General features: G+C 49.3%; 1 protein-coding gene across 2 annotated transcripts in view; it reads left to right on the forward strand.

Annotated features, from left to right (window-relative positions):
* The window catches only part of ADRB2 (adrenoceptor beta 2), a 33,030-nt gene extending 23,784 nt beyond the window's left edge, over positions 1-9,246 (forward strand). For both annotated transcript variants that reach the window (XR_011048815.1, XM_068408556.1), the window contains exon 2: positions 5,734-9,246. Coding sequence is in view for 1 of the 2 variants with exons in the window: in XM_068408556.1 (XP_068264657.1) it covers positions 5,734-5,768 (35 nt within the window). In the remaining variant the exon portion in view is untranslated. The remainder of the gene's footprint in view (positions 1-5,733) is intronic.
* The last annotated feature ends 4,841 nt before the right edge of the window (positions 9,247-14,087 follow it).

The following is a 14,087-nucleotide window of genomic DNA, read 5'->3' on the forward strand; positions in this document are numbered from 1 at the left end:
AAAAAGCAAAGCAAACAATGTCCTTCTCACTTCCCCAAAAATCAAAAAAAGAAACAAACAACCCCCTCAGAAAATCCGGGGTAAGCAAACAAGAGAGAAATCAGATAACACAGCTTTTAAAATCCTGTTGCTTTGCAGCTGTTCCACATTCTGGCTACTTTCCAGAGTTACTTTGATGATCCTCTGCCAGGAAAAAAAGAAGTCCTTCAAACCTAGAATGGGATGAGGACATTATTTCTCAGCAAAGTAAATGAAGATCCAGGTTTGGGGTTTAGTGATGGGACTGCCATCTGCATCAATTTAAGAGCCAGTGATCTTCACCAAGACCCTGGCAGCTTTGAGTGGTATCCTAGTGGTGGGAGATCTGTGTTCTTCAACTGGTGATAAAGGACAAAGAGGACTTAGGTCTTCAGAGAAGTTTGATACTGCAACCAAGTGGAGAGGTGAAGTTAAATTGGTGCCTGGCTAGTGGAGAGCAAGCTGGACATGTGCTAAGAACTGACACTAACTGGGAAGTTGTGTCAAAGTGTGGCTTTGTTGCATTGGCTGTTGGTTCCCTGTACCATAGGAGAGCTCATGGGGAAGGAGTATAAAATAAGCACAAACTGGTGCAGGGAAGAATGACAGGGAAGAAGTACTACCCCTGAGCTCATGGATGCATTATAAAGTGTTCAGAGGCACTGCCAGGCATTCCCGAGGCTGTGACTTGTACCTAGGAGTCATGGATGAGCTCTGTGGAGGAAAGATGCTGTGTCAGAGCCCTGCAACAAAACAAGCAGCATCACCATGTGTCACCAAGAACATCACCTCGTACAGCCAAGTACAGAGATGCCCTGAAGCACAGGTTTGGGTTACAGCAAACTAAAAGGGCTGAGATGTAATTTTTTCCTTTCTTAAGTAAGTATGGTCATAAAGTAGCCTAACTCTGGGATTGGTGCACTCTAGGGTTCCTTGTGCCCTTATGTTACACCTTGGCTTCTTATCACATGTTAACTGGTTCTTCTTTTATCTTGAGCTGTGAAGTCCCACTGTGACTATGTGGGCAATAGTCAGTTCCCGTTGATTGAAAAGGTCATTTTTACTTTCTCATCGGATCTTCACTCTGCAGAATGGCTGCCCTTGAGCCTGGGATGTATTATGACTAATGACCAAAAGTGATTTCATCATTAGTCTTCCACCTCTTCTAGAGCTGTACTGAAACAAAATAAGGGAATGTAAATTAATGATATCCAGCTGGCTACGTAGTTAGCAAGATGAATGCATGTGGCCTGTCTCCACACATCCCTTGCTTTGTGGCATGCAGGTGGTCCATCCCTCTCATCATGTTTGTCTAGTGAGCAAATCCAAGCTTCCCACAGGTGAACAGGCAGCGGTCAAGAACAAGAGGCTGCAAGGTTTCTTCAGCTGACTTCTGCTTTGAATATTATGTTTTGACTTGTGAACCCTGAGGAATTCAGATCTCAGGGCAGAGGAAACGTTGGAACAGGTCAGGCGAGTTGCGCTCCCTCTGTGTTACTCGGAGCAGCAAATAGCACGCATTCCAGGGCAACATCTGATTTTCTGCTTTTACGAGGCAGATGTTTAGGAGAAGTGATCTGCTGTTTATTTTAATTGCCGTCTTCCAAATCTCCTTCCTACATGCACGCACACATTTGGAGACCATAAATAAGGGTTCTTCAGATTATGCCGTTATTTGGGTGGCTAGCCCTGTCTTCCATCAGTGCCTGGACAGGGCTGTGTGCTGCAAACCCAGTTCCCCTTGAACATCCGTTTTACAGTGGTATAAATCAGTTAGGTCTAATTCCTTTCTCAATGACACTAGCATAAATCTGAAATCGCTCCACTGACGTCAGCGCTGTAATGGCAGTGTAAAGGAAAGTTAGACTCCCCTCACTTCAGAATGTCACTGCTGATTTACACCAGAACAAGAGCACAAGTAGTTGGGCTTAGCATGTCCCTAGCACTGTGTTACTGAACAGCAGGCCAGGGTTTGCTCTGGGATTCGGTGGTGACGATGGAGAACAACTCCATGCGTTTCACTGGCATTATGTTGACGCAAATGAGCTGTACCTTCCTCACAGCCTGGGTCTCAAAGAGCTCCAGGTAGCAGGTCATTAGTGAAAAGAGAATAAACCAATGCTCTTAGGTAAAGTGATTAGTCCCATCGCATATTCCAAGAGAGTCATATAGAGATGAATCTGACCATTTGGCTTGTGTGTTGGTGATGACGGAGATCCAGGCAGATGGAGATCCTCATGTCTTGATGGACACTAGGAGAAACTGGTGGTCCTAGCTGCAGACAACAGGGCACGTGCAGGAGCTGCCCTTGCAACTGGTTCTAAGGGCTAGAGGAGGGGTGGGAATGCTGGCTGCACTTTTCTCCTCTGAGAGGACACAAGCAGTTGCTGTAGGCATTCTGTGCTGGCAGCATTCAGGGTGTTGATCCTTACTCACTTGTTTCTCTGGATTTTCCCACCTTGTCTCTAAAGGGCTAGAAGTGAAAGCCTGGCTGTAAATGGGGTGCTGGCCCCTCTCTCTGCTCTGCTGTGGCTTCAGCCTGCAGACTGTGGATTTAAGCAGAAGGAGGTGAGAAGTGGAAATTTTCTCTTGAAGCTGTAGGGCTTCCCAAAAAACTTGCTATTTAAAGAGACTTTGGCAAGGAGGGCTTGGATTTCTGGTGGCTGTTCTTTGGGAAGTTAGAGGGTCCAATGGTCACCTCAGCATCCATCAGCCTTGCTCCATTAAATCCAGTGGAGACAAACTGATTTACACCCGTCTTCGGTTGGTATCTGGCCAATCCCTTAATTGTTCATAAGTAACTTCCTTTTTTATAGCACATATTTGCTCTGAGTGGCTCGGTTTGCACACAGTGAAATGCAGCCATGTGTGGCATAACTGCTTTAAAGCCAGCAATCGAAACGGAGTCCATGTGAACCACCAGGTAGCCTGAAGGTTCCATGGAGCAGGATGGGGCCACGGGTGTCCCAGGGAACTAAGCCCTCCACCTTCCTTCTTTTTTTAAAAAAGCTGAGGCCATGCTTTACCCATGTGTCTCCCCAGAGCAGCCTCCCCCATGGTGGCAGAGGTGAGAGGCAGCTGGAGAACCGCAGAAACCAGAGAAGAACTGCAGTCCTTCCCTTTCTACTGCTAATCCAAGGGTCAAGCCACAGCTGTCATTGACAGACAGGAGAAATAAAATCGTTCTCCATGCTCCCGGCCCCAAGGAACCCCAGTTGGGTGCATGAAATGGTTCCCACATCCATGCTGTACAGCCGTGGGGACGGATGCCTGCTCAGAGCTCCAGACGTGCGTTTCAGCAGCCCAGGCTGATCCTGTGACCCACGGCAGCTTGGAGGTACCTTGCTCGCACTCAGCTCCTTGTCCACACACTCAGCTGGAAGGTGGCCCCGTGGAGATGAAATGAGAGCTAAGGGAGCATGGCCCCAGTTTTCCCACCCGTTTTGTTCTCAGTAGCCGATGCGGAGCGGCAGAGTTTACCAGTTGTGAAACAAAACTGTGATTATTGCCATAGAAACCGGAGCTTGAACGTGAAGCTCATCCAATGGGGCAGCAGGAAGAGGACATTGGACTTCTGTCTCCTATCAAAACTAATCAGTGTGGCTTGGATTTGGAATACCAGAAAGTCACTATTATAATAATCATGTCATAAAATGTCCAAATATCAAGAAACATTGACTTCTTAGGAAGAACTAAGTCAGGACCTCAGGGACTGGCTTGTGAGGAATGAGGGTGGTTAGTAGCACCACTGCAAGGAGCAAAGCTCTTTCCAATTAGGAAAGGAGGCAATTAAATCACAGTAGCTAAGGGATGCACAGTCAAAAACATTACCTTGCTCTGCTTCATGGCTCTCTCCCCTGAATGTAGACGTGCAATTTGTTAAGAGAATTCCCTCCTCCTCCCAGATGAACTCTCTACAACAGCGGCTTTGCCTTGGGAGCTTACAGCATGGCTCAAGTTTCCGTGTAAGCTTACAAGCTCCATCTATAGGATAGTCGAAGAAGAGTCCTTTGGCTTCAAGCTGATGAAAAAGGGAAGAGAAGCTTCACTCAGAGATTCCAGTTTTTTTTCTGGAAAAACTCCAGCATGCTTAGCATACCACAGTGCAGAAAGTCACTGATTTCATCGTCGTCACTTCATATTTGGGTATAGCTTTCCTCGCTGGTTAAACTGTCAGTCCTCAGTCCCGTGCTGTGTGACTGTGCGGTCAATGCTGGAGTTGTGGAGCTGCTATTATTCCACCCGGGAAATCTCAGGGATTTTTTCTAAAGAACTTCTGATTTGCAAGATTTCTGGGCTGCAGTTGTGACACTTTTAGGTTCTGATAGTCCACAGCACCCCATGTACAAAACTAAACAGTAGCAATTAACTTATCCAAATCATCTAAATCCAGCTGATTTACCAAATTAGTTTCTCCTTGGCTTGGTGTTTAATGATGGCCAGCCCCAGCCCACACTTCACTGCACAGGCTGCACCAGCAGAGGTAATTGCAGGCATGGGATTTTTTTTTTAGGAGGAGGAAACACAAAAGGTGAAAGACTTTTCTTCCTTCTTTTGAGCAAAGTATAATCCTTCTTGGAAATAAGGTGTGGTACAGACTGGGACTGTGTGTGTTTCCGAAGGAAGGAAGAAAGGAAGGAAGGAAGGAAGGAAGGAAGGAAGGAAGGAAAGGTGGGAGGAAGGAGGGACAGACACACTTTGCAGGGCAGATGGAGTGCGAATAGTCCTTTTAAAGAGATGCTGGCAACTGACACTGTTGCAAATCATCTCTCATGAAGACTTCATCTTCAATTTGCACAAGAAATATAACTTTGTTTCAGATACCCAGAATTCTTCTGAGAGAGGCATTGTGTTCCCAAGGAACAGAAATGGTTTTTTTCCTTTCCTCAGATCAATTCTGTTTTTAAACGCTGCTCCCCCCACAACCTCCACGCACACAGACCGTAATCTTTGACGTGTATTTATTAAAATATCACTTTCAAATAAATAAAACCACAGACATATCCCGTACTTGTTTCTTTCTGTATCTCAAGATTAATTTCCCATTTTTCCATCTAATGTGTCTGTCATTTAGGTATATCCACAATCGAGAAAAAGCCCTGTTTATTCCCTTTTGTCGATTCACAGATATTAAAACCAGAAGGAAATGTGTTCTTATCTCCTAGGCAGCTGATCTTAGTGTACATGTAGAGATGCATTTGTTTATTCAAATTATTTCATGCAAAGAAGCTTTTCATAAAGTAGCTACTGTGGCAAAATCATCGCTTGGGTACTAAAGCACCCAGGTGCAACCCCTGCTGAATGGCTAGGTCAGTCATCCCACTCATAGAGCTCAGGAATGCAAGGACACTGTAGAAACATCACTGCAAACCATGGGGGCTGAAGCTACCCGCCTCGAGGAGGTGCAGCATCAGCACATGGTGGGCAGGGAAAAGCCAGAGCCCAGCTCTGCCCACCTGGCATGGAGAGAGTGGGCTGCTCCTGGTGCGCGTTCATCCACTGGTGCCTCCAAGGAGGTGTTCAACAGCAGCTGGGGAGGGTGCCTGAAGGCTAACATAGAGCCAGTGGACACAGTGTACACCAGGCAGGACCAGCAAGTCGTGGGGAAGTGTGATCTCTCTCCTGGCTTCATCATCTGAATCCTTCCTCTATCCCAACCTCTACTATGCTAAACTGATGCTTTTTTTTTTTTTGCTTTCTTTCTCTGTCCCACAGAGATCCCTGGGTGTCCAGGAATGGTTGAGAGCTGAATGGGCTGACCTATCTTCCTCACCATCCTGAGCTCACAAGGGCTCTGAAGAGATTGAGTGGGAGCATGGCATTGCTTCTCTGAGCCTGGTGATGCTGTGGGAAGTGATTGCCGTGGCAAATGTCTTCATCCCAACCCATAGCCCATCGTGCATCGCCTGAAGGAGAAGCTGATGAAGGATAACCAGAGGACCAGGAAAGGCTCTATGAGCACTTCAAGCATCGGAGGACACAGATGGGGGACCGACACTAAGAGATGCACTTTGCAGGAGTCAGTGCATGTGAAACCAGCTCTGGAAAGAAGCTACGGGAGCCCTGTGAAGTGAAGGAGGTGAATGTCCAGATCACCACAAAAGGTGCTGAGGGGTTTCCCTGGCACAGCATCCTTGGAAAGCACTTTCAAAAGGGAAGGGGATATGAGGACCACGTGGCCATCTCCAGTGGCTGGTTTGGAAGAGGCACAGCAAGGTCACTGCCTTACGGCCCGGTCAGGAGACCAGCAGGACGTGCCCAGAGCTGCCTGTCCACGTGCTGGCTGGGGCTGCAGACGAAACAAGAATCTGACCAAGACTGAGAGAGGAGGAGTGTGGGAGATAGATTGCTTTGATTTATTCTGTGCTTGTTTCTCCTTGTGGTGTCTTCTCTGTCTACCTCTTTTTCTCTCTAGGCCTGTGCGTACTGCCTGTGGGGCACAGACCCTCACAAACAAGCAGAAGCATTAGCACGGGGCAGAGTCTGCCCAGCGCGATGCCGTTGCTAGACGGGGCTGACTGTGCACAGTGCAGGTGTAACGTGGCCTTCGTTTGCTCCTTATGCCAACAAATCTGCAACTGCAGCGCCTGGACTTCAGATGGGAGAAAGGCTTGAGCCTGGCAATTCGTTTACTTGCAAGCAGTCACATGCTAGCCCAACAAGCCACACTTGGGAGCCAAGTTTTAACACCCGAGCCCCAAAACATTATAGAGCATCCATTCCTCTCCTGTAACTGTGAAAATGAGTGTGCTGGCGGATGGATTTTAAAAATCTCATTCAGCAGAGAAAGAGAGATGAAGGAGTGACGGAGGCTCAGACAGGAAATTGTAGGAAAAACTGATTCAAAAACCAGAGGAAAACATGCACCTTTTGATTGCAGGCGGTGGCCCAGCTGTGGACTGTCCTGCCCAGCTGGGCGGCTGCAGGTCTCTGCTCACTGAGTTGCTCCCGGAGGCCTGGGTGAAATGTGCCGGTACCAAACTGTGCCGGGAGCCCCATCTCAGACCTTCGCTCTCGGGCTTCCAGCTGCAAAATCCTTCCCTGATGTGCAATCGTATTTATTTATTTATTTTCTTACTGCTTGACGCAAAGCTGCTAACTGAGCCCCCTCCCCACCAACATCCGCAGCCGAGGGAGGACGGAGGGAGGGGTGTGTGCTGCGTGGCTGTGCGGTGGGAGCGGGCGAAGGCGCGGGGTATGCCTGGAGGGGGCTGGAGCCAGGCGTGCACGTGGCGTGTGCGCATGAGGCGGGAGGAAAAGGCTGCAGTTAAACCAGAAATACTTTCCCTGGGCTAAGCGTGCAGTTTTGATCTTTTGAGAATTAAGGACAGGCAGGGCAGACCCTTGGTGGGAAGGACAGCGGGACAGCTGTAGGCTGCATGAGCTCTGCAGGGCCCCTCCAGGCAGATGTGCTCTGCGCAGCGGTGTTGTGCAGCGTGTGTCTCTGGGCAAGCTGCTTGCCCAGGTCCTGCCCTCCCAGTGCTCCCAGCTGCAATGAAGCAAACTTACTACATGTACATCCTGGCTTTGGACACTCTCGGGGGCCCTGTCCCCAGCGAGGGCAGCTTCCCACCAGTGTGCTCACAGAGGTTTAATACCTGGCAGCCTTTTCTGCTCAGTCCAAAAGAGGTATCCTTGTACAGACCCGTTTAACACAGCCAGTTTGAGATGGGCAGACACAAACCTCTCCAGACAATGCTGTAGCTGTGCTGTAATGGTTCGTGCTCAGCTTTGGCTGTTCCCACCCATTTGGCTAAAAAACTGGCACACCTGCAGCATCTGCTCGTGGTGAGGTATCCCATTTTATGGAAAGCCTGTGTGTCCCAGTGCAGAGGGGAACCGTTTCTCTGGGAGAGGGGGGCTCTCCTGTGCCCTGTTGCTCTCCCATAGCTCCCACGCTCAGGAGGGAGCTGGGGCACCCAGGCATCCCTTGGCAGAGCTCCCGGTGCTCCAGGGGAGCCTGGCTTCTCCCACACCTTCCCTCTGAGATGCCCTACCAAGGCTTTGTCCAAAGCTGTGTGGCTGCTGAACGGAAATATTCCCCAATCAAAACCTTCCTCAGAAGATTCTTGGCTGGCTCTAGTAATTTATTATGTACTGGAAACTCTGCCCTTGGGATTAGTTTTCAGGTTAGAGACACACATGGGATCATTGTAGTTCTTCTTCTTGCAAATCCTCTCGTGCAAGAGCAGGTTGCAGTAAGTTAATACACTTGCTCTGGTAATTTGCCAGTGTGGCTCAAAAGCAGTGACCTGCTTATTGCTGATTGCTTCCTTGCAGAGCTGTAAGAGTTGGAGATAGAAGAGACATATTACAAATCCACTTACCTATGACCCTTCAGGCTTGTTCTGTGTATTACATTTACGGAATACACACGGTGGTGTGCTGGGTCTGTTTTTAAATGCCCTGACACCAGGGTTATTGTGCTGTCATCTGGGAGAATCCTCTGTAGCCCAAGTCAGGAGCTGCTATTTCCTCCTGAAAACTTCATTCCATTATTCCTAGTGATGCTTTTCAGATACCTGCTGCTCATTATGTCCTGGTCAGGCTCTACCACTTGACCTGGGCTCCTCTTTCCTCCTCCAAGAACCTCTCTGGCTCCCTGATCGCTGCCACTCCCTGTCCTTCCCATAGTTTTGCACAGAATGAGCCTGTTTGTTAATTCAGCCGTGCAGAGTTTGTCAGGGATCCACGCTCACAAATGGAGCAGCCGGGACCTCTGGCAATGCCCAGTCTCCCCAATGGCTGCGGAGCTGCTCCCTCCCTCGTTGCAAAGCACGTGGGATGTAGGAAAGGAGCGGACACAAAGATGTGTCCGAAAGCAGACCAGGGTTGGCACTGAGCACTCATATCCCACGGGGAGCGAACGCCTGCTAGGGACAGTACACAACAAAGTCTCCATCTCAGCAAAGCCCAAGCTGAGCAATGGAGGTGGGTGATGCTTCAGTACTGCCTGTGGAGCCGTGCTGGGGATTGGTGGGGGCAGAGGTCTGTGCGGTGGCAGGGAGCTGTGGTCTGTGCTGTCTGGAAATCGTATCCATGAGCTGGAGACACAGCTCTGTGTGGAGGGAGCCCCGTGCCCCACGAGCAGTACCGGGGCTCAGTGGGCTCAGTGCACGTGGAGCTTGGGAGTCTTTGTACAGCGCTCGGCTGGAGCACCATTGTGATTGTAAAAGCTCTGTTCTTTTCACCGAACAAATTGTTCCTACAAATAAAGAGTGAAAAGTCCTCCTCTTCCCACTCTTCATTTTAACGCTATTCATCGAGCAGGGCCAGAGGGAGGGACTGCGCCTGGATGGTGGGAGGAGAAAGTCGCTGTGCTGCCTCGGGTGCCAGGGCAGCTCGTGGGGAGGGGCTGGGGCTACCTCGGGGAGAGGCTGAATGCAGGCAGAATAGCCAGGGGAAATCAAAACAGAAACTGCTCCAGGGCAGGTTGCAGGGCCTCTCCACAAAGCTTGCTGCTGCTGGTGGGTAACGGGTTGCATTGTCTCTAGGCACTGTGGGAATAGGGCTGTGGGACAAGGAGCTGAGCAACAGCAAGGCAGGCCGTGTAGGTACCGATCTGCTGTGGAGCAGAGCAGGAGGAGGACAGGTCAAAGAAACCAAGGAGGAGAAAAAAAGGCAGATGAAAGAGTGTGCTGAGTCTCACAGGGTTTCACATGATGACTACAGAGGAATCTGGAGCCTCCTACGTGGCAGTGTGTGGTCTCAAGGGCTGGTTCTTTGCTCAAACTTTAGATCAGTGGTAGAGCAGAAGCTCCTTAATTCCTCTTCTCAATCCCCAGCTGTTCTCCCTGGTGACTTGGGACAGGGTGGCAGTGACAACATCACAGTTTTTCAGAAGCAATTGTCAGGGGAAGAATTTGGTCCCCAAACAACAAAAGAATGAAAATTATACATTTCCAACAGAATTCATGATTAGACAATTAATCATCCCAATTTAAAACATTGGAGGGCCTGGAACGCCCTAATACATAAAGATGTTCAAGGCAGTGGTTGTGCTCTACGGCTGTCAGCAGCCTGTTCTCTGGCTGCCCGTGAGCACAGGGCTTTCGGCAGCATCCACACTGCAAGTCCTCACAGCCTGGGGACTGGTCCTATGGTGGGACTTGGACACAGAGATATCAGGGGAGTTTGGTATCTGTTTTACTAATAGAGACAGCCTTGAACTGCTACATAACTGTATGCAGGTCTCCATGGTGCCATACCTCCACCTCTTAGTGTGACCATGCACCACAAAAACTCAGCATCTCTCATCTCCACTTTCTAAGGACATTTCCAAAGTCACTTATAGCTCAGATACTTATGTGCCAGCCATGTGCAGACCCACGTACCTACCCATCCACACTGAAGAGGCTTGTCTACCCTCTGCAGGCCTCCAGCGAGCTAATAGGATGGATTTTCTCCATCTTCCAGACTTTGTATCTGGATTTACTGAGCTCTGGGGTCAGCTCTGGGTTTTGGGACTGGATAAATTGCGAGCCTTATTTGCCAAGAGCACACACAACCCCGCTGCCTCCAGGCATCCCAGGATGTGTCCAAATATCTTTCCAAAGTTCCTACAGCTTTAAAGCAATCTGGAGAAAAGAGTTGTGAGGAGGTTATTGCAGCACATAACTGCAATAAACCTTTTCTTCATCCTTTCATGGTTAGAGGTATGAACATGAATTATGGCAACTTAAACCTCTTGAGAGCAGCACGTAAAATCACTTTCTCAAATGGCTGGTAAAGAACCTCGTTAAGCTAAGATGTCAGTGCTCGCAGATGCTGCTGTCTGAATGGGGCTGTTTTATGAGTCAGTTTAATCCTTCCAGGAATCAAATGACCCCGTTCCACCCGCACCGAGCAGCAGATTCACTCTTTGCTCCTTTTTTTCTGACCTGTTTGTTCATTCAAGGCTCTGGCACCATCACCTCTTGCAGCAGATGAGATGCCTCATAACTTGCAAATGTAAACAGGTTAATAAAAAACTCTACATCTGGCTAGCTTTTATGCTACCTGGCAAATAACGGAGGCTACAGAGAAGTCAGGGCCTTTTCATGTGCAGCCAGCAGCAAAACAGGAGGAGAGAAATGTTCGCTTGCTCCAGCTGCAGCTTTCAGGGTTGTTTCGTTAGCTGCCGTGCAAGCAGGGCTCCCAGTCCCCAGCAACCCTTGTAGGACACCTTCCTGCAGTGCCCTGTTGCTTCTAGGCACGGATTTTCCTGGAGGATGGAGGACTGGGGGGACCATGCCCTAAAAGGTGGCTCAGTGCCCACACTAACCCGAGATCTATGGTCCCTCCCAGCCGCAGCCACATCCCCTCATTCAATGGTCCTCCAGCTCTGAGCATCCTTTACAAAATCACACAGCTGGGCATAAGCAGCAGGTACTTCCCCTGCCTTATGTGCCTTATATACCTTCTGGAGGATGTGTCCCTTTCCCTGGTCACACTTCCCTGGCCTGACACCACCCCAAAGGGTGCTGCTGCCATGGCACCAATATTATCCCTGAGCTGCTTCTAACAGCTTCACCAGCCCCACCTGGCACCACTCTGCCTTCCCCAGGCAGAAGCTCATTTCTGGGTCTCCCAGACACATTTGCTTTCAATTCTATAGGCACAAATCCTCTTAAATGTTGGATTAAATAACTTCGTGCTGGTAATTTACCATAATTTTGATTATTACAGGAGAATGTTTAAATCCCAGATGCTCTGGTTTGGTCTCCATGGAAATTGATAGAAGGGGTCACCTTTCGATCGCAGCATCCTGATGCTGAGGGGAATGGTTTTCAGCTGGGGAAGTGATGGGGGCTGGATTATTTGTCTGCTTTTCTTTTTGTATATGTCTGTCAGTGAAATTCATAATGAAAATGTGAATCTGCGCAGACCAGGCTGTCATCTGACAGCAGGAAAGGAAAAACAGGAAGAAGGGGTGTTACAGAAATGGAAATTACAGTAATTAAAACACAAAATATAACAGCAAAATATATCCGGGCATACAAACACCAGGCTGGTTTATGGATGCTGCTTCTCTAAGGGCTGTTGTGACTGGAAACTGAAAGAGTAGAGAAATACCTAATGCTGTTGTTAACCATTAACTGTTTTGCTGCTAGTCTGGACTGCAGCCTGCATGGGAAGCCCATGTTTTTAAGAGTTCATCCTCATTCAGAGCCCACCTAAGCCAGTGGAAAGGCTGGATGGGCTTCCGGGGCTGCAGATGGCTATTAACTGTGTTTGCAATGGCAACAGCAACGAGGCAACTGAAGCAGTGAGCTCCGTGGCTTGGGGTATCGCACCAGCCATGTGGGCAAGGGTCTGGTCCTGCAAAGCTCAAGATCTAAACAGGCAAGAGGGAGTAACGAGGAGAATAAAAGTCTGGCAGAGGAGACATCCCGGGGGTAACAAACGGCATCTAAGTGTGTACCTTGGTTAAGCAGAGGTCAGCTAAACATCAGGGAATTATGACTATCCTATGCCAGGATAAACTGCCTCTCTAGACAGGCTATTTTTCTACCAAGATTACAAAAGTGCCTTGGAGTAGCTCAGCTGGAGACATCTGTGTTTGGTCAGACAAATCCTGGCCACTCACTCTGCTCTCTGCAGCCTGCTTTAATGGCCCTGCACCGGTACAGCACTGTGGACCTGGCTCTGTGGCAGAGGTGCTTTGTACCCCGGTGCCAGCCTTCCCGGGGCTGGGAATACGGCAGTGCCTTCCTTCGGGGAGCTGCGCGTTCCCGTCTGCCTCCCCGCACACGCCTGACGCCTGCGCGAGCCCGGCAGGAGCATCGGCTGCTTCGTCTTGCAAGAAACCTGTGCAAAAATTTTAGAACCAGACAGCAATTGCACGACGAGCACCAAGCTGGCAAAGGCGGAGTCTTGGGAAGGTTTTGTGTTTTTTTTTTTTAACGGGAATATTTGTCATCTTTGAAAAATTGTTTCAGATGTGTCTTTCTAAAAACAAATAAGCTGCATCTCCATTGCCACATTCTTCCCCTTCCCCTTTCTAAGGCTAAGTGGAGTGCGCTGACCCGCGACTGTTCCACTTTCTTCTGCACTCCTTCAGTTGGAGAAGTTTTGGGGTTTTTTTTTTAACAACAAAGGAGGGGGAAGGGAAAAACGAGAACACCCTCGGTATCATCTAGACAAGTGCATTCAGGGACAAAGCAAACGAAGAGGAAATTAAATTTTTCCTTTTTCTCTTATCATCAAAACCAAAGCAAAATGAATGCATCAATCCAAAATGAAGTTTGCCATGTTTCAGAGATCCTGCTATGAAAGCATAACCAGAAATGATGGGGTTTTTTTGAGAAAAAGATGATTTTGATTGAATCTGACTCTTTGATCCCCAAACTGTGGCTAACCAGAGTTAAATGGCACTTCCAGCTCTCCATCCCATGGCTGTAGTTGAATACTTCACGCTAGTCCTTGTACGAACTCTGGAAGGTTTTGGTAAACAGCCTGAAAATCCAACTTGGCAATCGAGGTCCAGGTGACGGACACCCTCGTGCCACACAGCCTGGCTACACCACACTCAGCCCCCAGGACACAGACATCCCCAGGGTCCCCCTGCACCGTGGATGGGACTGGCAGGGCCGGGGACATCCGTGTGTGACAGCTACCTTGGGTTTCTTTGCTTTCTGTCAACCGTTAACCTTCAGCAGGGAAATAGTATATCACGCCCTGCCTGATTTCCATTGCACACCTCCTGCCATTTTGACCCATTTTGCAGCTTTTTCCCCCCTGAGGTAGCTCTGTGCCCTGTACAGTGCTGGATTCCCAGGGGATGGGTTGCAATGTGGGGACCCACGCTCCATGTGAAGCCGGGTGCAGTGGGATTTCTGGCAGGATGGGTGGAAAAGGAGCAGCCCTTGCTTGTCCTCCCGTGCTGCCACGTGCACCCCAGCCGCTGGTGTGTCCTGGGTGTGCCTGGCAGTGAGGCACGGGATAGCGGCATGAGAAACTGCACCGTGTTTGCCAGCGGTCGGGGGGCTGGCGGGCTCCAAGCAGCCTGGCCGGGCACGGCAGCCCCAGCACGGCACCTGTTGTGGGCTCAGTGCTATTTTTGGAGCGTGCTTAAGCGAAGGAAGGAT

This window comes from Nyctibius grandis, chromosome 10 (assembly GCF_013368605.1).
Source record: "Nyctibius grandis isolate bNycGra1 chromosome 10, bNycGra1.pri, whole genome shotgun sequence".
NCBI classification, from domain to species: Eukaryota; Metazoa; Chordata; class Aves; order Nyctibiiformes; family Nyctibiidae; genus Nyctibius; species Nyctibius grandis.